This window comes from Hypanus sabinus, chromosome 9, assembly GCF_030144855.1.
Source record: "Hypanus sabinus isolate sHypSab1 chromosome 9, sHypSab1.hap1, whole genome shotgun sequence".
Taxonomy (NCBI): domain Eukaryota; kingdom Metazoa; phylum Chordata; class Chondrichthyes; order Myliobatiformes; family Dasyatidae; genus Hypanus; species Hypanus sabinus.
The window spans coordinates 31,090,230-31,112,359 of record NC_082714.1 but is presented as its reverse complement, the minus strand read 5'-3'; the positions used below and the strand labels follow the sequence as shown (position 1 = coordinate 31,112,359).

At 39.9% G+C, this 22,130-nt stretch overlaps 1 protein-coding gene across 2 annotated transcripts in view; it reads left to right on the top strand.

Annotated features, from left to right (window-relative positions):
- Window positions 1-22,130, top strand: part of arhgdig (Rho GDP dissociation inhibitor (GDI) gamma) — a 50,715-nt gene that overhangs the window by 24,881 nt on the left and 3,704 nt on the right. The window contains exons 3-5 of one of the 2 annotated variants that reach the window (XM_059978648.1): window positions 6,488-6,571; window positions 16,342-16,418; window positions 17,876-17,939. In XM_059978648.1, coding sequence (XP_059834631.1) covers window positions 6,488-6,571; window positions 16,342-16,418; window positions 17,876-17,939 — 225 coding nt within the window. Of the gene's footprint in view, window positions 1-6,487; window positions 6,572-16,341; window positions 16,419-17,875; window positions 17,944-22,130 lie in introns of both variants that reach the window. The other variant, XM_059978647.1, reaches the window with a different exon arrangement.

Sequence of the window (22,130 nt, the reverse complement as noted above, 5' to 3'; positions counted from 1 at the left end):
CAGTTGAATCCTATCCAATAAATTGATTTTAAAAAAACTTTTATTAAAGTGGTTGCCAACTCCTATGAGTTGAAAGAGACCCTTGCTCATTATTGGAAACATGAAAAACATTAATGCCAATAATTGCAAAATATTTTTTTCCTTGGAGATTATGTTGAATTGTTGCATGTTTCATATTTCCAACAACATATGTTTGAATCAAATACCAGTCAGAGATTAAATTCAACTATCAATTTTATTTTGACAGTAAGATGTCTTGACCAATTGTGGGTTGTTTCAGATTAAAATTCCCCAGCCAGCCAAAGCTGTGGGCAAAATCATTTTTTCCTCAACCAAGTTATTTTATTTTCAACAAAAATCTTAGAAATGAAACATACTTTAGATAGAATGCATCAAGATGTTTAGTGACTTACATTAGCAAAATGGGTGCATTGCCATATTTATAAATAATAAACTTTCAGTCCCTTCCCTGCTTGATTCCTGTTCATTCACCCAATGTCATCTGACACCCTTAAAGGAATGGATGGACAGGAGCTGCAAATGTAGGATTAGTGTGGGACTTACAGATGTTGAACTGTTGACAAAGCTGCAATATGATTTTAGTTATTAAGATACAATTTGGAATAGGCCCGTCTGGCCCTTTGAGCTGCGCTGCCTAGCAATACCCCAATATAATCCCGGCCTATTCATGGGATAATTTACAATGACCAATTAACCTGGCAACCAGTATGTCCTTAGAGTGTGAGAGGAAACTGGAGCACCCGTGGAAACCCATGTGGTCACGGGAGGCGTGTCCAAACTCCTTACAGGTGTTGTGCTAACCTCTTTATGCTACCATGACCCCAGTGTCTACATATTCTTCATACTTTGTATTTGATCCCAGGATAGAAGGAACATATGAACAGACATTTTAGGAGGATAAAACAGCTTGAGATAGCCCTACACCTTGTGACGATCGCATAATAATTAACAGTTTCAGTTAAAGAAAGTATAGTGAAGTTTTGTGGTTGAATCAGATTTAGAAATTAAAACTAAGGCCAATTTTGTGTTTAATTTTTTTTGACTTGATACTGGTGTGAGGCAAATTATATCTTCTGAATTAATTAGTGCTTTGCTTATGCTAAGAACCATTAAATATTAATGCAATTATTTTTATTGAAATTTCATCCTTAATATTTCTTCCGTGAGTTATTTTAGGTTTGAACAGAACTTGTCATCATCCATATCATTTTTATTTAATATAGTTCAGCCATTATCCATTTTTGATTGACTTACATTCATGTAAACCAATTTATTTATTCACCTTTTTGAAGTGACTCTTTCATGTTCCTTTTAAATTCCTTCTTTAATTTAAATTTAATTCAGAAATACAGCATGGTAGCAGACCCTCCCGGCCAAGCGAGCCTGCAGTGCCTTTTTGTACCCATGTGACCGATGAACCAACTAATCCATTCATCTTTTGGAATGTGGGAGGAAACCGTAACGGGGAACTGCACATAGTGATGAGAATGTAGAAGCTCCTTACAGGCAGCGCCAGGAATTGAACCTGGTCAGTGGTGATGTAATAGTCTTATGCTGACCACTACACTATTGTGCCTTGTTGAATCCCACATTTTTGAGAAGCTTTCACAGTCTGGTAGATTTCACTTTTTTTTTTCTTTTCACTTGTGCAATTCTTGGGGATCAATCTTGCTGTGAGGTTTTAGGGGCTAAAGAGAAACAGTCATAGCCAAAAAGGGCCTTGAAATCATAAACCGTTTACTATGGATTTTATTGCAGGAGGAACAGAAAAGAATGGAAACGCTCAGTAGGTCAGGAATCAGAAAGAGAAATAGTTAATGCTTCAGGTCTGCGACTCTAAAACTAATCAATAAGCTTCAAGACCTTGGCCTCTGCCTATTTGTGCAATTGGATCCCTGATTTCCTCACTTGCAGACTGCATTTGGTTCAGATTGACAACAACACTTCCTCTTCAATCACCACCCGCATAGGTGCACCACAGGGCTGTGTCCTTAGCCCCCTGCTCTACTCACTTTACACTGATAACTTTTTGGCTAAGCACAGCTCCAGTGCCACATTCAAGTTGACTGACGACACCACCGTCATAGGCCAAATCAAAGTGGTGATGAGTCAGTATATGGGAGGGAGTTTGAAAATCTGGCTGAGTGGTGCCACAATAACATCTAACTCATTATCAGCAAGACCAAGGAGCTAATCATTGACCAGGAGGAGGCAACTAGAGGTCCATGAGCCAGTCCTCATCAGGGTATCAGAGTAGAGAAGGTCAGCAACTTTAAGTTCCTCAGTGTTATCATTTCCTGGGCGCAGCACTTAAGTGCAATAATGAAGAAAGCATGGCAGCTGCTCTGTTTCCTTAGAAGTTTGTGAAGATTTGGCATGACATCTAAAAATACGATCAACTTCTACAGCTGTGCGATGGAGTGTATATTGACTGGCTCCATCACAGCTTGGTATGGAAACATTAATGCCCTTGAACAGAGAATCCTACAAAAGTTAGTGGATATGGCCCAGTCCTTCATGGGTAAAGCTCTCCCGATCATTGAGTACATCTGCATGGAGTGTTGACGCAGGAAATCAGCATCCATCATCAGGGCCCACGCCAACTAGGCAAAGCTCTTACCTCACTGCTGCCATCAGGTAGAAGGTACAGGAACCTCAGGACTCACATCACCTGGTTCAGGAACAGTTACTACCCATCAGCTATCAGTCTTGAACCAGAGGGGATAACTTCACTCAACTTCACTTTCCCCATCACTGAACTATTCCCACAATCTCAGGACTCATTTTCAAGGACTCTTCATCTCATGTTCCTGATATTTATTGCTTACTTATTTTATTATTATTTCTCTTTTTCTTTCTTTTTGTATTTGCATAATTTGTTGTCTTTTGCACACTGGTTCTCTGCACTCTTTGTGCAGTCTTACATTGATTCTAATATGGTTATTGGAATTATTGAGTATGCCCGCAAGAAAATGAATCTCAGAATTGTATATGCTGACAAGTTTGTACATTGATAATAAATTTACTTTGAACTTTGAACTTTATCAGAACTGGGAAGTGCTGAGAACCTGAAGCGTTAACTATTTCTCGTTCTGCAGATGCTGCCCAACTTGCTGAGATGTCCAGCAATCTCTGTTTTCACTGGAATTTTGTTTTTAACTTTATGACAGGTTAGCTCCTGGTAAATGGGTCAAATCATGTATTAGGAATCCTGATCCTGAATATCTTTCAAGTTCTGATTGACAGGCTGTAGATGCTCGTTAAAAAAATGTGTGCTGTTTTTCAGGTTTGTGCTTCAATTACTAATTCCTCCGAACAGCAAGCAACTGTACAGAGCAAATAAATAGATCCTGAGTGTTTCTAACACTACTTAAAGCCATGTCATGTTCACTTTGTGTTGGAGTTAGATCGTATATCAAATGGACTTCTGAGTCAAGTCAATAGACTTTTCTGGAACTCTTAGCAACATAATATCAATATTTTATCTGTAGCTATGCTTCAATACCTTCCTAAGTAGATTGTGGTCACAGAGTATATAGTTGTATGTGTGTCCTTAGCCAACCCCCATTCTAAATTCATCTCCTGCTTTGGGCTGGAGGACAAATGGAATAGAAACAGGCAATGGGAGAGATGGCAGGAAAGGTGAGGTGGGCTCCTTCCAACTATAGCCAGATGGTATTCCTTGTCCAGATTCTTTCTTCAGATCCACTCATGTAATGCTCTCATGACCTCTTACTTTGTAGCTGTGATGTTCTGAACCAAATTTTGCCAACCAGATGGTGACACACCTCTAATAGAAGTAAGATTTTGGATGCTTCATTTGCATAAATATATTTTATTTGATGCCTGAGTATGAAACCTGGAGATATCTTCCTCATGCTTCCGAAAATGCTTAAATCATGATAATCATAAACTGCCCAAAGAGATGGCCTCAAAACAGCCTTTAAATGGCTATCTTATTAGCACATTACCCATTTTAAGCTTATGGTACTTCCATCTTTTCATCAAATGGAGGCCCTTTTCTTTTAAGATGAAGCTGCCTGTGACATCTTTTGTTGATCCTGTTTGCTAAATAAGTAGAGTTTAGGTTTATAGATTTATGTGTTGTCTTTATATTCTTCTAAGAACTTAGGTGAACAATTCTGTATATTTCTTTGTAGGCTGCTTCATTAACAGTGCAGGTGGTTTCCAGTGCAAATGGAATGTTAGCCTTCATTGCTAGAGGGATTGAATTTAAGAGCAGAGAGGCTATGCTGCAACTGTACAGGGTTCTGGTGAGGCCGCACCTGGAGTACCACGTGCAGTTCTGCTCTCCTTACTTAAGGAAGGATATACTGGCTTTGGAGGTGGTGCAGAGGAAGCTCACCAGGTTGATTCCAGAGATGAGGGGGTTAGACTATGAGGAGAGATTGAGTTGCCTGGGACTGTCTTTGCTGGAATTCAGAAGAATGAGAGGAGATCTTATAGGAACATATAAAATTATGAAAAGGATAGCTAAGATAGAGTAAGGAAATTTGTTTCCTCTGGTAGGTGAGACTAGAACTAGGGGACATAGCCTCAAGATTCAGGGGAGTAGATTTAGGATGGAGATGAGGAGGAACTGCTTTTGCCAGAAAGTGGTGAATCTGGAATTCTCTGCTCAATAAAGCAGTAGAGGCCACCTCAGTAAATATATTTAAGACAAGGTTGGCTAGATTTTTGCATAGTAGGGGAATTAAGTGTTATGGGGAAAAGGCAGGTAGGTGGAGATGAGTCCATGGCTGGATCAACATGATCTTACTCAATGGCAGAGCAGGTTCGATGGGCCAGATGCCCTACTCCTGCTCCTGTTTCTTATATTTTTATGGTTCATTGTGGTCCATTTTTACTCCCCTATTGTGGTTTTCCTGGCATAAATTTAAAATAATCAGCTTCTGACATTGCTTTCTCTCTATCAAATCCAACACCAATTCACTTGTACCGTGGTTACTATTTACAAAGTTTTTTTTCCCTGCAGATTGTTGATCAGATTGATTATGCTATTTTCCATTAATACCAAGCAATAGTCAATTTTACATAAGGTGGTCAGGCATCAATTTGTTTGCTGCACTTGGAATTTTTTTTTTGTGCATTGAATAGATAAAATAGAGGTTGGGTGATAATTTGTTCTGGAACATGTTCTGAACTTTCTGGAGATTAAGTTGATCTTTGGCAGCAACCCAAAGCAGAGGAGAGTAGTGAAATGTCATCCTGTTTCAGCACGACTCTTGTTCCCATTAAACTGATTCCAATAGCAGTTAGCTAACATGAATTCTCTCAGCCTTGGCCAGTGTGGAAATGTTTGTAATGGGAACTTCTTATGGATTGGCAAAAGTCAAGTTTTATTTACTATCATGTACACAAGTACAGTGAGATACAAATACAGTAAAAAAACGGGCCTGCAGCAGCATCACAGGCACGTTGGTACAGACAACACACAGAGTAGAAATGAATCATAATTCATACAGCACAATGAACAGAGAGAGAAAAAAAACCTTGCAAAAACAAGACAGTGTGTGGAAAAAAAAGACACAATCAGAAGTGACCTAAATGTTCCATTGCTAAGGCAGGGGTACAGTTGTGCAGGTCTGTTCAAGAAGCTGGTGGTTGTCTCTCAACCTGGAGGTGTGGGACCTCATTTTGCTCTTTCTCTGCTGGAAGGTAGCAGTGAGAAGAGGGCACAACCCAGATGGTTGGCCGGAGAATTAGTAGACAGATGGGTAAACAGAGTTTCTATTGATTTCCTGTCAGTTAATGCGGCTGGTTTGGAGAACCTGTGAAGAAAATCTGGCATAAATTCTTTATAAGCTTTAGAAATGTTTACCTGAGGAGCTTCTGTGTGTCAGGGAGTGCAGTATTAAAATAATGTCCATCAACAGTAAATCGAAAGACCAATGTCCAGTGTAGCTGCAATTGCACAGTGTGCTTAATACTATGAATGGGGGACACATTTTGAGGTACTGGAACATGAGAAATGATGTGAAGGAATAAAATAGAGGTTTAAATTCACATTTAAAATAAAAATATGTTAGCAAAGGTCGCTGAAATGCAGTTGTGTCTGAGGTTGCATTTTTGAAGCGATCTGTGAAACGTGATTCCAAGTTAAACATAATGGTCATAAAACTGAACAGCAACAGGTGATGAGAAAGCAGCAAAGGATTTTCTATTCCAGGTAATTTTCATTCAGAAAACTAGCTAAACTAGGACGCTTATTGCTTATGACCTTTGCAATCTTGTTAAAGGCCCATGTTACTCATATTCTAAAGTAATCTGTTGACTGTAACCTTTTTTATCAAATAACTTAATGTTCAAGGAACTTTGTGTTGATGTACAACTGTTATAGCTGTACAGTTGTAACAAACTATGTAATTGGTGAGAAATATTGTTGGACTTTAAAGGTAAAAGCCTATTTTTCAAAGCTCTGCTGACATGTGTCTGTCATTTGCAGATCCCAGTTTACCCAACGTTCAAGTAACAAGATTGACCTTGATCTGTACTGCTGCACCTGAGCCCATTTTTATGGATTTAACAGGTAACTATCTTTTTCTGATGTGGTCTTTCAATTTTATTAAGTGAGATGTCATCTGAATGAGATTAACATGGCAAAGTTGCACTTGGCTCCAAATTAACTTGCCATTGCATGCCAGAGACATTAGGTTTGATTTCTTCCAGTGTGATCCCTATGAGCTCTGAAGTGTTATAATATTAATCTGAATTCACTAAAACTTTAATGCTGGGTGACAGACAGATTAAGATCTGGTAACGTAAAGTGACAAACAGGGTGGTGAGATTGAAAAACAATGTTCAACCTCCATGTACAGTGCTTTTAACACTTGGACCTTTTATAGAATTAAGGGTGGTCTGCAATTCCAAATATCCATGATGTCAGTCATCATACATCGCACTCTGTTTCTATGATTTATAGATCTCCAGACACAAGCAGGGACAACTTCTCTATTTCCAGTTCAGCTAAGTAGTTAGAGAATGCTTTTTGGCAGCCAGGAAAATATAGCAGGTCCTGTTGTTCCCTGAAGCTTGTTGCAGTAGGAGCCTTTGGCTCTTCCAGAGATCCCATCAATTAAGGGTGAGATCTTTGAAAATCCCAGCCTCGGTTATGGTGAACCCCATTGCCTTCCATGAATGTAGGTCACAGTGCTAGTTTTCCTATGTTTGCATCCAGATTTCTGCACTCATTGACTGGTGGGAGGTCAGATTCAGCCGGGATTACAGGAACATTTACATATATAAGCCCCGGCTTTAAAAGATGGGTTTGTTCCCCGCGTGCCCAGGATCTCAAAAGGCTCTTCCTGCTTGGGTTTGACAGATACGGAACCTGCTTTCCATTAAAATTGGGTCAAGACTTTCTGCTCCTTCATTAACACTGGTCTTCTACACCCTATGTGTTGGGCATAGCTTCCCATAGCCAGCTCCCACCCTCATGCCTTCCAAAGTTCAACATCTCCAGTTACTGTCTGCTTTTTTTTTAATCCAATACTTCATGACCTGTGGTGATTAGAGAAAGGCACCCACAATAATGAATAGCAAAAATATGTGGAAAAACATGTTATTAAAGCTTGTGACTCTTTAAATGGCAAGTTGCCTGGGATTCCCATAAGTGTGTTAATGCTTTTCAATAATCAGGTGGACTGGGGCCAATTTGTTTCTGTGCAGTGTTTGTTTGTATGACAGTAGAACAAAGATGCAGCACCTTGCATATGTCTGTGTGTGAGTGTTCAGTGATACACAGGACCAACTCTGATCTTTGTAACTCTTCTATCTACCTTCCAAAATCACCCACTGATGTTTATAGTTCAGGCTCATAGATACTGTCCAAATATCTATACGCTGCCAATACCAACTGCTCAGTACTTGGCACAGCATGGTGATTACTGTGATGTAGAAGAGAGATCTGCAAGTAGAGAGTGACTGAGCAAGAATGGTATATAGGTAACAAGGGCTAAGGAATAAAGGGTGTGCTTTGCTTCAGTGATGGACTTTGATGGAGCAGGCACAATGGGATATCTGAATCACTGGCAGACTGCGTCAAGTTATCACGATGGGGTCATCTAGTTACAACCTTACAAATGGCTTTGTATAGTTGCATGCTTGTACAGTTTCATGCTTACTGGGAGCCAACAGTGATCCAATAGGCTGAAGGGGACCACTTAACCTATTAGATCTGTTAATTCCCAGCAATTCTAGCAGTTCCATTCACTCTCCCCTTATATCTCTGTAGTCCTGCAGGCTATTCTTTCACATCCCCATCAGTTCTACCTTGGTCTTTTTTGTTACTTAAATATAAAGTTCATCAGTTACCCAAATTTTGAAGTGTGGGCACTCCGTGTTAGGAAACATGGAAGCCAATTTCTGCACATAAATGAACCAAAGCAGTGAAGTAGCTATGATCAGGAGTTTTTCTCGGCTCTCTGGAATTGTGAGTCCGCAGCACTAACAGTTGGCTGCCATGTTGTTCTCCACATTACCATATTTGTACACCCACCCGCCAGGCAACTTGTGGTGTTTCATCTTCCATTGCGCCAAGGAGGTCTCTGATTCCTGCCATGACATAATTTCTCTGGTTCCTAATGTTCAGTGAAGCACCAAGTGTGACACAACACTCCAGTAGCCCATCCTGCAAGTTGCTAGTACTACAGAGTTCATCATCCCACCAGTGCCACTCTCCATTGTGCCAGCTGATAACTCATAGGTCCAGGCTCCTAGTTTTGGGTCAATGGCACAGTCTCACACTTGACCTTCCAGGTACCAAGATTCTCAAGTTGGACAATACTTTCACACTCCTGGGGTTCTGAAGGGCATTTAAAGTAAAAAAAATATATATTTTAGCAATCTTTTACTTAGAATTTCCTGATAGTTGCTGTACCATGAGGCATGGAGGTAGAATGGTGACATTGTCTGTACACGAAACTAGAAATGACTTCTTAAGCAAAATGTAGAGTACCAGAATGCCTATGTGTCTTGAAGAAAGCTGTCCATATTGTTGTGAATGACGGTGGTCAGGATTTGCTACGTCTTTCTTTAATGTGTGACAAGAAGATGCACTACAATCTGATCTATAGTCTATAATTTAAAGGTCACCCTTAGATAGGCAGAGATTTGTGGTAACATTGAACCACATCATTTGGAAATTCACATAAACTGGATTCTCTAATGATTTGGTTGGCAAAACATGCAGTCCGACTGATTCAGGTTGTTGCCCTCGGGGTGGGCACCAATTTTAGAACAAGTGATGATTATTTAAAAATAAAAGATTGCACACTTGAAGCATTTTCTCTTCTGTGAGGGTCATAAATCTTTGAAAGCCCCTGGCTTGAAGAGCAGTGGATATGAAGCCTTTGAATATTTTAGAGGCAGTTAGATAGAGTTGTACAAGCAAGAGAGTGAAAGGTTACTAATTAGTCCTGAATTCAATGAAGGGTGGAGCAGGCTTGGGTAGCCAAAAGATCCACTTCTGTTCCTAATTTATGTTTGCGTGCTCATGTTGTTAAATTCATTGCCAAATGCAGCATGTGTGTTCTGTACAAGTCAAAATGTATTCCGTATTATCTTCCCTTTAAGTGGACCATGCAGCGTAATAAAAATGTCTCAAAGTTACCAAACTTAAAAAAAATGTTGATCCAGGCAGTGGATGTCAAGAAGATTGGCCAAAGAGCTGGGTTTTCAGGTGTGGACCAAATGTAAAGGGCGGGGCAGGGAAGCAACTTCAGAGCTAAGGGCCTTGGCAGCTGAAAGCATTACTGGCAACGGAGGAACAACTACGTTCAGGGATCAAGATGCCGACATCTCTGTCTGGCCAATTACAATCCCTGTGGAAGGGCTGTTGACTCACGAGTCAGCCTCCAACATACAGTTTATTAAAACAATGTGGGGGGAATGAAGAGCTCATTTATTAGCATTATGTAGACATCAATAATAAATTAGCATTGCTAGCTGTTGGTCAGACATCTGTAAAAGAAAAACATCTTTATCCTATATGGCATTAGTTAAGTTTTAAAGATGCGGGTTTTTTTGATGTTTGTGAACATTTATGTTTGGAGTTTTATTGGAAAAGTTTGTTCCACGTGAGGATCTGGAAAGAGATGCAATATTATCGTCTATGTTGGATGCAGAATCAGATCCCAGGGACTGAAGGGCAATGATGTGATCCGCTTTATCACCCATCACCTTTCATTAATATATACAAACACAGTGCATTCCAGTTAATTGGGATGCATCAGAACCTGTATATTTTGTCCCAATTAAGTACTACCCTAATCAGCCAGAGTTTCATGGCAATAGCTAAAGAAGTATAAAAAGACAAAGAGCAAACACGAGGAAATCTGCAGATGCTGGAAATTCAAACAACACCACACACAAAATGCTGGTGGAACACAGCAGGCCAGGCAGCATCTATAGGGAGAAGCACTGTCGACGTTTCGGGCCGAGACCAAGACAAAGTACAGTTTAACTGAGTAACAGGTTGTGTACTTAAATGAAATACAGAACAAATTAGAACATTACCAATACTAGTACAGTACTATAAAACTGTATTCGTTCCTAAGAGTTATCGACAGGGGGATTCATCCAGTGTGTGCTGTTGTGTTCTCTTGATTGACTGTCAATGAACAAAATCAAAATCAGTGCAGACACCTAGTGTAGATAATGGACTACATTCATACAATGCTTTTGATGATTGCATCCTGCAAATCTTCATTTTCATTGTAACATTCAAGATCATTGTTGATATCATCAAATTTTTCATAATTCCTAATTGTTGAAATTTCTTTCACTCCTGGCAGTTTCTGGTATCTACAAACTCAGTGTGCTTACCATTTATTTCCAGTGTTGGTTTTGGAGAGAATGCAAAATTGCAAGAGCCAGATTTTACTAGCCTGATCACTCATCTAGAATTGTTGCCTGTTACCACCTGGTCTGGCTGCAGAGGGACAATCTCACAAGTCCAAAGGCCCAGATTTCAGTAACATGGTCTAAATGGCAAGTGGACCTTCAGTGCCATGGTGCCAAACTGTTCCCAACCTTTCTTTGCTAGCTGGCAAAACATTCCTCATGCTGGGCAGGATGCAAACCTTGCGAGTGATTTTAATAGCTTTTGTCTTTGGACAGCAGAGACATTTGAAAGCAAATAACAGAAGTAAAAGAGTTTTAACAGGTAAAATTTAAAAATAAATAACTATAACACTGATAATTAGGAACACTGAATTACAGCAAAATAATTTCGGTAACTTAAATTTCCCTTTTCTTCTTAATCTACTGTATAACCTTACTGAACACATTAAAATCAATGGGACCTCTCATATTACACAGATATACCCTGCTGTAGGATCTTAGAAGCAAAATGAAGGGTCTGTTTCACCAGATGACCTCAGGAGTGATGTGAACTAACAGATTCAGCTTACAAATCTGAAAACATCAAGAACTTTGACCTTTGGCATTGCATGCCTGTGTGCTCACTGGTCTGAACAGCTAACTCAACTTTGGAACCAGTACACAGCAAGAGCCACTGATTAACATCTCATTACTATTATTTTTACATCTGAATAACAGCTATTAAAATCAGAACTGAACTGTATTAAAGGTAAATATCGATAACTTTTCTGAGTATAGCTTTTGTTAAGGTATACTGACAATAAGCTTGTGATTCAACATTGAATATAAACCTGATCTTAGTTTGAACCTGAGAGCAGCTTGAATTTTACTTTGCATTTACAGCTATTAACTTAATGAACTTCAGTGTTGCAGTAGCAATCAATTCAGGAATGATGCTAAATGAGATCGAATTGGATCGATGACTCCAGCTGTGGATGAAATGTAGCACCCTGAATTTCCTTCACTTTCAAGCACTACTAATCATTTCCTGAACTTTGAAAGATTTCCACTTGGGAGGGAAGGAGATGAAAATTAATGGATCATTGTGCCAGTGAATAGCAACACTCTCTTTGTTTTCTTTTTAATTTATTCTTCCAAAAGACAATTCATGGGACTAGGACTGCCTTTACTTTGTTTGCCATTGTCTTTAAAATGAGTGAAATAAAATAAACAATGCATTGTGAACTGTTAAGAGTCAACTACTGTGATAGGTCTGGAGTTATATTTAGCAAAGACTAAGTAAAGACAACACATTTTCTGTCATAGTAAACCAAATAGGTTCTTCCAACAAGGTGGCAGTATTTATCTGGTCACTGGTATTAGTTTTTTAAAAATTTCTGTAAATACTTAATTGATTGAATTTAAATCCTCAGCAAGCAAGATGGAATTTAAACTCAGGTCTTGTGATCAATAGCTCATGCTTTTCACTCTGCGTCAAATAATGTAATCATAAAGTTCTTGTATCCTTGTGATGTTAGCACATGACAGGCTTGTAATTTAATGCTTTATGTATTGATCTTTTTCTTGAAAAAAGGACAATAAATTGTGTGGGAAAGAGAAGATGTTAGGTCCATATATTTGAGGCCCATTTCTATCCCACATCACTATTTAATCTTAAGTAGGTCTATTTTATGGACTTTACAGGCTTTTAAGTCTGTAAAGTTAAGCAAACAAAGAGATGCTTCATTCTTTCATTTCTACCCTTTGCATTTTCATCAATAATGTATTTAATTTGCCATCTGGCACCCGACTGGTATCTTCCAGGCTGAAGGAAGAAAGAGTTGCAGTATTTTGCTGGCAACTTTTTTGTGACAGAAACTTCTGAAGCTGAATGTTGAACAAGTGTGCGTTTGACTTTGAAGATGTTGCATGCCAACTCTACTTTAGACCTGAACCAAAATGGTTCTATTCCTGTATCACCCATTTATGTGTAACCAAAGGCAGAAAACCATTTAGGTCAATGTGTTTGGATTCTATACATCAACCCATTATGCTAACTACATTTGAGTGACTATAGCAAACCGGAGGATGGCCACTTGCCAACAAATAAAATCCACAGATTGCATGGCTGATGGTTCTGATGGATGTTCCACATGCGGCAATATGTATCCAGTGAAAGCAGGACTGATTGCTGAAACAGGCTTGAGCCACTTGTGGAAGGTTGTTACAGTAATCGGGAGAAAAAGAAGAGAGAAATTGCCTTTCAGCTCTCGAGAGAGCATAGGCCATCAGCTTTTTTTTGCTGTTGATGTTTCTGCAGGCAACTTTTTTTACAAGTTGCTAGCTCAACACTCAACCCAGAACAAATGGAAAGTGTGCACAGGAGCCAGCTGGATTTGAACCCGGGACCTTCTACCCCAAGGTCCAGCACTGATGCTACTATGTCACCAGCCAGCCGCAGTAATCAGGAGACTGGAACACAGATTTTCCCGGTTGTCTTCTACATGGGAACATCTGGCCCATATGTAATTGTAACTCTAGACACAAAAATACACTGAGCTCATGAGAGGCAGGAAAACAAGGAAGGAATGGAGCTGAAAGAGGAGGAAACGGAAGAAGGAAGTGGCAATCTAACAGCCTATCTCTGCCAAACTAATCCTTAAGATCATCTTAATGCATTACAAGTAACTACAAACCCAGCTCCCTGCTCGGCTCATGTACCTTCCCTCTCCCTTCAATTATCACATTAGTTGTTTGACCATGATACAAAAGTAAGTGTCCCCAGCAAATAATTATTCCAAATCATTTTTGTGAATGAGAGTTACCATATTGCAAAGATAACACAGCTCTTCTTCCATTCTGTGAGTGCCTGTATCCTGACAGATTTTCCCGATGGTTAATCGGATGCAATCGGAGACGGAGGACATCTTCAAGCAGCTCTGAGCTGTGAAGGCCTGGTTTTGGCCAGCACCTCTTTGCCACATGCAAGCTAGACTAGCTGGTATGCAAAACCACTGGTATAGGATACCAAGTCCTGTCGTGGGCATTTGGCCTCCAACTGGGGTTTCCACAAGGTGTCCAGTAATCAGTTGATGGACATATTGCTGTGATTTTCTAAGAGTGCCTTCTGAGTTTCCATGTTAGTATTCAGATGCAGGAGAAGGACTGAGGCTTGGATCATGAGATGCTGCATCCAAGTGGGTAAATTGGGAATTCCACACTGAAAAGATGTACTACAAGCTCTGCATAAAGTTCTAAATCGTACTAATTCCATGACCTTCTAAGTTCCCTGACATACATGCAAGCATTTTGGCGAGGCACATGTACTTATAGTATCAGTCATCTTCATGCGTCTATTATCATCCAGGACTGGGACAGAACTTGTGTGCGACCTTATTTTCAAACCAGCTAACAGCCATGTTGATCCTTCACAATCTTGCATGCTGGGCACGTCAGCCTGTTGACTCAACCCCCTGCCCCTCTCCATGCCCCTCCCCCCCAGGTTGTTTGCAGTTCTTTAAAAGCCTGAGTGTTGAGTTCAGGGATTGTGGTAAGAGGTGCAAAATCACATGGCAATGTCTTTTCATCTTCACTTTGCCCCTTCTGTTCCTAAACGGCCTGGCATGTGATTCCTCAAATGAAAATGGCGTAGTAAGGTTATGTTGGTAGGAATCATTAAAGTTGTGACTCTGTTTCACCTTAATCAAAGGATATAGTTTCTAATGAGATGTGATATGAGAGGCAGCACAGTAAAGTAGCAGTTAGTGCAATGACTGCACCAGCGTGCTTCAATCGGTGTTCAGTTCCTGCTGCTGTCTGGAAGGAGTTAGCACGTGCACTCCATGACTGTGTAATGTTAGGGTTAGTGAGTTACAGCGACACTTGTGGGCTGCCCGCGACACAGTCCTCGAGCTGTGTTGGTCATTGAGGTGAAACGATAGGTTTCACTTTATGTTTCGATGTGACAAATCAAATTAATCTTGAAGATCTTTAAGTACCTTTAGTGTCCAAAGGTTTTCAATTCATCATTAATTCGGGATTTGGCCATTGATGTGTCTGTGAGTGTGAGCACTGTTACATCCTTTGGGGATTAGGGTGTCAGTCTATCTCTAGTTATTTCTGCCTTTGTGCTATTATGATCTGTGAGAGAGAGATCAAGTGGCCCATTCAGTGTTACCAATTTTTTTGTGACAACGTGGTTTTCATAATTGACGCTGGCATTCTGAGAGAGGTAGTGATGAAGTAAATATATCTGAGGATGAAGTCAACCTATAACTGTTAAAATCAGATCCTCATCAACAGTATTGTTGTTAATTGAGCCACAGAGTTTGAGTGCATTGAATGGTGTCTGTTGGTGCTGTTGTGAAGTGGAAAATGCATTCACTGAACTTGATCAGTTGTTTGAGGTCACTGGATGATTTGTGTCCTGAGGTTTGATTCCTAACATGGACCTCCAGGTTTGTCTAATTCCACTGCCTTCCCAGTGAGCATCTGGAGGGTGTTCCCTTTTCCTGAAGGTCCAGATCATCTCTCGATTTCCTCCATCTGTTTCTCCAGCATCCAACATCTGTAAACCACAAAGCCCTGACCCTTTTCAGAGCTGTGCTGGTATGAGTATCTCTCAGATCAGATTCACTTGAACCACTATTGTTGTCAGTCAGCTGTGGCCACAATGAATTACTCTTAGAGTGGATCCAGCCTGGTTTCCAACAGTGCAGTTTTAACGGGTGCTTGCCCACCACTTACATTTCTCATCTAACAAAGCAGCTATATAAATTTGGTCCTGAAATCATTAAAGTGAACAGTATGCATTAAGTTAACATTGTGCCTAAATTGCCAACTGTGGTACATTAACTGCACATCATGATCCTCCTCCCTCTTTGCTTTTGGTTCAGCATCTATATTATCCTTTCAAGAAAGGTTTAGAAGTGCTGCCCTCTGTAGATTGTTTGTCAGCATTTAAATCTATTGGACTTTTTTTTTCTGTTCTTAACACAGTGAGCCATAGATCTCAAACAGCCTTTGTACCATGCTTCAGTGTAGAGATAACCACATTTTCAGTCTATAGCATGAAGGTATTCAAGATGAGAATTAGTCATAAGCTTTAGCCATTTTCTTGAAAGGATTACTGAATTAATAAAAAGGAAAAATAGTGAAAGTGACATTTATTTGTGAAGTACATGCCATTTATAATTTAGTGCATTTTCTAAACCAATATGAACATTAATAATTGTTATCATTTTTCCAAAGTCTAGCATTTCAAAACTCTAGTGTGTTTCTTTTTTTTTGTGTGTTTTCTTGTGCCAGTAAGGGCCATTTACCTGATTTATTGGGCAGCAAAACAGCTCCCAAATGTGGTGTAAAATTTGTATTAAGAGGTCATTATTGCTGATTCATAATGTGCCTCACCAAGACTGTTTTCTAACTTAGTGTCAAGTCAAAGGTATAAATTGCTCTATGATACAATTTATTTTCCAGGTGACCTGGCAGCTCTGAAGAAGAAGACCTTTGTGCTGAAGGAAGGTGTTGAATACAGATTGAAAATTAACTTTAAAGTATGAATTTTTATTTTAATGCTAATAGATGTAATAGTATCGAATAACTTCGAAGAATTCAAAGCCTTGTTCTTAACACATATTTGCATTTAGAATGACAAAGCCTTGATTTAATGAAGGATTTTAAAATGGTCAGTTGCAGCTTGATTATAATTATGACGGTCATCTTACTTCATGCTATGTGTCTTGTATCTGTGTTTAATGCTCTGTTCTGTTCCATGCTGCATGTTGATGACCATTCAACTATTTGTGCACCTCTCATGCTTGGTGTTAGCTGAACGATAACCAAAGTGGAGTGAAATTGCTCTTCCTCACCCATCAATGATTCTGATTCTGCCTCAGAACATTATACCTTGTGTTATTTCTGCCTGTAAAGCTTTCTGCTTTAATGATCACTTTGCTCTTCAAGATAATTTCAGCAATCCTTACATTCAATTCATTCACACACCTGATTTTCTCACTCTGGTTTAACATCAGGGGTTTGATAACAAGGACTTCCCTCTTGGCTGTCAAAACAAGAGGAAATGGGTTTACGTGAGAGGAAGGGGATTTGAGAGATAATTATTTTACACAATGTAGTTCATGCTTCTGGAGGAGATGCTGGAATCACATACATTCATTATGTTTGAGAGACATTTTAGACAGATGCATAGATGGGATATGGACCTAATGCTTGTACATGGGATTAGTGTAGATGGACAATAAGATTGGCATGGACGTTGAGGGCCAAAGTATACATTTCTGTGCTGTATGACACATTGACTACACTATTTTTGTTAAATACTTGAGCAGTTCAGAATTAATAAATAAAGCCACTGGATTTTTTGAATAATTTCATAGTTATAAAGGTCTTTTGCATTGGAATTATAGAAATGTATGCTACAGAAGGAGAACGTGCAGCCATTATGTTTATGTTGGATTTGATTAATGCTACCAATTGCTGTGGTGCACAAAGGCAATACTTTAACATTTGATTTGTTCTGTGGAAAACAGCAAAAATTCTCACAGAAGACTTAAATTCTTCTGTGAAAATAATTCTGTACTCTAGTAGTAGTCGAGCATAGGCAGATCAGCTTTCATTTGCATTACATGAAGCCGTTGCAAATTGAGCTCAAGTACTTTGCCAGAGGAAGATGAGAAAAATGCTTAATTTTAAAAATAATTTATTTTAAGTTCAGTCGTTCACTGACTCCATGGAGCCTGGCTAACCTCATCGAATAGTAGAATTCTATTAGTCAAGGAGTTAGGCAGGGAGAGAAAACGGTGGAGTTCAGTATGGTCGACGCCCTACAGTAAGTGAAAAATTGCTAACCTGCTCATAACTGAATGGAAGATAGGGTTGTATTTAACCCTAGCTGCCTCATGAAATTATATTGTGTTTGTGAAATGTAATCAGTTTAAGTACGTTGATAATGTTGAAACTTAAGAATGAAATAGCTTATTGATTTCTTTTTTAGGTTAACAGAGAAATTGTTTCAGGCTTGAAGTACATCCATTACACGTGCAAAGGACGTTTGCAGGGTGAGTTGCACATGGGATTACAATATCCTAGGCACTTTGTCTAAAATATATGAAGGCAGATAATAACACTTGCACTTGAGCAAATGGTCTGATTTGTCTACGCAAAGCATACATTCTCTTGAATTATTACATACAGAACACAGGAGCAGAAGAAGATTATTCAGCCCCTTTAGTTCTGCTACACCATCTATTATGGTTGATGATGCACTTCAGTGTCCTGCTCTTCCATTCTTCCCATATTCCTTAAACTTGTTTTTCTTTTAGAAATGTATCTGTTTCCTAGGGTATATTTTAATAACTAAATTATTGTAGCATTATTATTCATCATTTGTAGCAAATTCCACCAATTTAACAATCTTTGGGTGAAGAAAACTCTCCTGATCTTGTTTTTTGGTTCTAAGTGACATGCTCCTTGCCTTGATTCAAAAACCGCTTTTTCTCCACTATCCATCCATCCATCCATCCATCGGGAAGATGTGTCTATCTAGTACATTTAATTTTCTTAGTATTTCTGTGAGATCACCTCTTAATCATCTAAACTCAGTGAATTGATCCCAGTTGACTCAGACATCATTGAGCAATACAGCTCAGATACATGCCCTTCAGCCCAACAAATCCACTATGGGCTACAGTGCCCACCCAGCTTGTCCCATTTTCCTGAATCCAGCTCAAATCTCTCTTAAGTCCTTCCCTGCATGCAGCTATGCAAATGCTTATTAAATAGGAGTTTGTACATTCCTCCCATGACCGCTTGGGTTTCCTCCAGGAACTCTGGTTTCCTCCCACAAAGACATACCAGTTGGTAGTTTAACTGGGCATCGTAAGTTGTCCTGTGGATTGCTGGGTGGCGTGGCTCGAAGGGCTGGAGGGGCCCATTCCAACAAATAAGTAAGTGATACATTTGTACCTGCCTCAACCACTTCTGGCAGCTCGTTCCATATACTTACCACCCTCTGAGAGAAAATGTTGTCCCTCAGGTCCCTTTTAAATCTCATCCTAAATCTATAACCTCCTGTTTTTGGACTCCCCTACCATGGGGAGAAGACTTAATAATTTTGAACGTTCTATAGAGTCACCCCTCATTCTCCTACATTCTAAGAAATAAAGATCTAGCCTGGCCAGTCTCTTCCTATAACACCACCCTCTGGTTCTGGCAATCTTGGCAATGCCCTCATAAACCTTTTCTGCACTCTTTCCACTTTAACCAAGTCTTCCTTGTAACAGAACGACCAAAATGATACACAGTACACCAAGTGAGGCCAATCCCTTTATTTATTGCCTTCACTGATAAAGGCCAGCAAGTTACACAGTGCTCTCACCACCCTGTCTACCTGTGATCCCACTTTCAATGAACTATGCTCTTATACACCATTACACTCCCTCGCACCCTACTATTCACAATGTACGTCCTAGCTGGTTGGACTTTATACAATACATCACCTTACACTTACCTGCATTGAAATCCATTTTCCATTCCTTGGGTGACATCCTTAACCAATCAGGATCTCCCTGTAATCTACTATAGCCTTCGTCACAATCAACAACACCTAACTGTGTCATTTTGAAACTTACTGGTCAATCTTAATGAATTCACATCAAATCTTAACAGTGGTCCTAACAGTGACCCCCTAGTCACCAGCCTCCACTCTGAGAAACACCCTTCAACCACTATGCTCTAATTCCTACCTCTGAACCAAATTTGAATCCACCTAACTACCTCTTTTTGGATTATATGGGTCCTAACCTTCCGTACGGGATCTTGTTGAAGGCCTTGCTAAAGTTGAAGCAGACAAAATCCACTGCGCTACCCTTATCTACCTTTTTGATGAACTCTTCAAAGAACTCTAAAAGATTTGTGAAGTACTGCTTTCCACACAGGAAAGCCATGCTAACTCCTCTGAATAGACTCTGTCTATCCAAATGCTGGTAGATCCTGTCCTTCAGAATTCCCTCTATTTTCTGTAGTTCCCTGGATTCTCCTTGCTACCCTTTTTTAACAATGGAACACCAATAGCCACCTTCCAGTCTTTGGGTACGACACCAGTGGCTAACAATAAAGCAAATATCTCCACAATTTCTTCGTTAGCATCACAGAAAAGATGAACTTCGTCAGGCCCTGGGGAGTTATCCATCTTAATACATTGTAATGCTGTAACTACTTTCTCCTGGTAACACAAATGCACTCCAAAATATCTCCACTTGTTATCCATGTTTCAGACAACCTTGATTTTCTCCTTAGTAAACACTGAGGAGAAATATTTGTCAAAAATCGTACTCATCTACTGTCACTTGAGACACAGGCAGCCCTGCTGATCTCTAAAGGGGTCTGCTCTCATCCTAGCTACAATTTTACTCTTAATATAACTATAGAACCTATTGAAATTTTCCTTAGACATAAATTCTGCAGATGCTGGATATGTAGAGCAACACACACAAGATGCTGGAGGAACTCAGCAAGTCAGGCAGGATCTATGTAGGTGAATAAACAGTTGAGATTTCCAACCAAGAGCCTAATTAGGATTTTCCTTAACCTTACTTGCTAGATCCATCACATACACTCTCTTTGCCCTCCTGATTTCCTTTTTAAGAATATTCTTAATCTTTTTATAATCATCAAGAGATTCATTCCTCCCATCCTAAACCCTTTTCCTTGACCAGAGCTTCAATTTCTCATCAGCCAAGGTTACCGAAACTTGTCAGGTTTACTTAAACTTCCCCTCACTCTAATGGGAATATGTCATTCCTGAACTTTTGCTATCACAGTCTTAAAGGCCTTCCACTTGTATTTGTGCCTTTCGAAGAGGCTCCCTCATTTTACTCCTACTGGATTCAATCTAATAATTATAATCTATATAGCACCCTAACCCGTGGACCTCTGCCTTCCTTTTCTGGAGCAGCACACACATTCTTTTCCACCACCATAGGAAAATGAATAGAATTAGGGTCACTGGAGACAGCGTGTTTCCTGACTTCCACTTCAATTACCCGCTCGGACATGCTCCCGAAGGGGAGGTCCAGTATTACATTCTTCTCTGTAGGAAACTTACCTCACAAATTCCACCCTGCCCAGGCCCTTAACATCTGGGTGATATTTAAAAATATCACCGATACAACCCTATTATTCCTACAACTGTGAGAAATTTCCCTGCACAACTGCTCATCAAGTTTCCGCTGATTGTTGGTGGGTGGGGTGGGGATCTAGAGTGATACACCTCTCTTTGTTTCTAAGTTCTACCCATAAGGCCTCACGGGTGATCCCCCAAGAATGTCATCTCTAAGTACTGCTGGTTGTAATCCCTTATCAAAAAGGCCACACCCCCACCTCACCACGGTCATGCCCGTAGCATCTTTATCTTGGAATATCGAACTGCTAGTCCATGTTCCTGTTATAGCTATATCGTCCTGCTTCAGTGCTAATCCATACCTAAGTTCGTCCACCTTGTCTGTTAAGCCACATGCAATGATATAACAAAAGTTTCTCTTGAGTCTTCCTTTCCCTGCCTTTACTGTACCTCTGACTAATCTGATTCACTCTTGCAGGTCACCGCTTTATCTAGGTCTTGCTCCTGCTCAGAGTCCCAGTCTACTGTCAAGTTACCTTAAATCCTCCTGTGTAGTATTAATGCTACCAATTGTACTGGTCAGCTGCACCTCAGAAGAGGTCAATAGCCCACAAACCTGAATCTCCTGCCCCTCTGTGTCAGCTCTTCAGCCTTGAATCCATCTGGCCTGTCTTTCGATTTAATCATAGGAGCATAATTAGGCCATTCGGCCCATCGAGTCTGCTCCACCATTCCGTCATAGCTGATTTATTGTCTCTCTCAATCCCATTCTCTTGCCTTCTCCCCCATAACCTTTGATGCCTGACTAATCAAGAACCTATTAACCTATGCTTTAAATATATTCATTGATTTGGCCTCCACAGCCATCTGTGGCAATTAATTCCATAGGTTCACTACCCTCTGTCTAAAGAAATTCCTCAGCATCTATATTCTAAGTTGACATTCTGAAGCTGTGCTCTCTGGTCCTAGACTCCGCCACTATAGGAACCATCCTCTCCACATCCACTCTGCTAAGGCCTTTCAATATTTGACAAGTTTCAATGAGATCCCTCCTTATACTTCTAAACTCCAGTCAGTACAAGCCCAGAGCCATCAGATGCTCCTCATATTTTAATCCTTTCATTTCCAG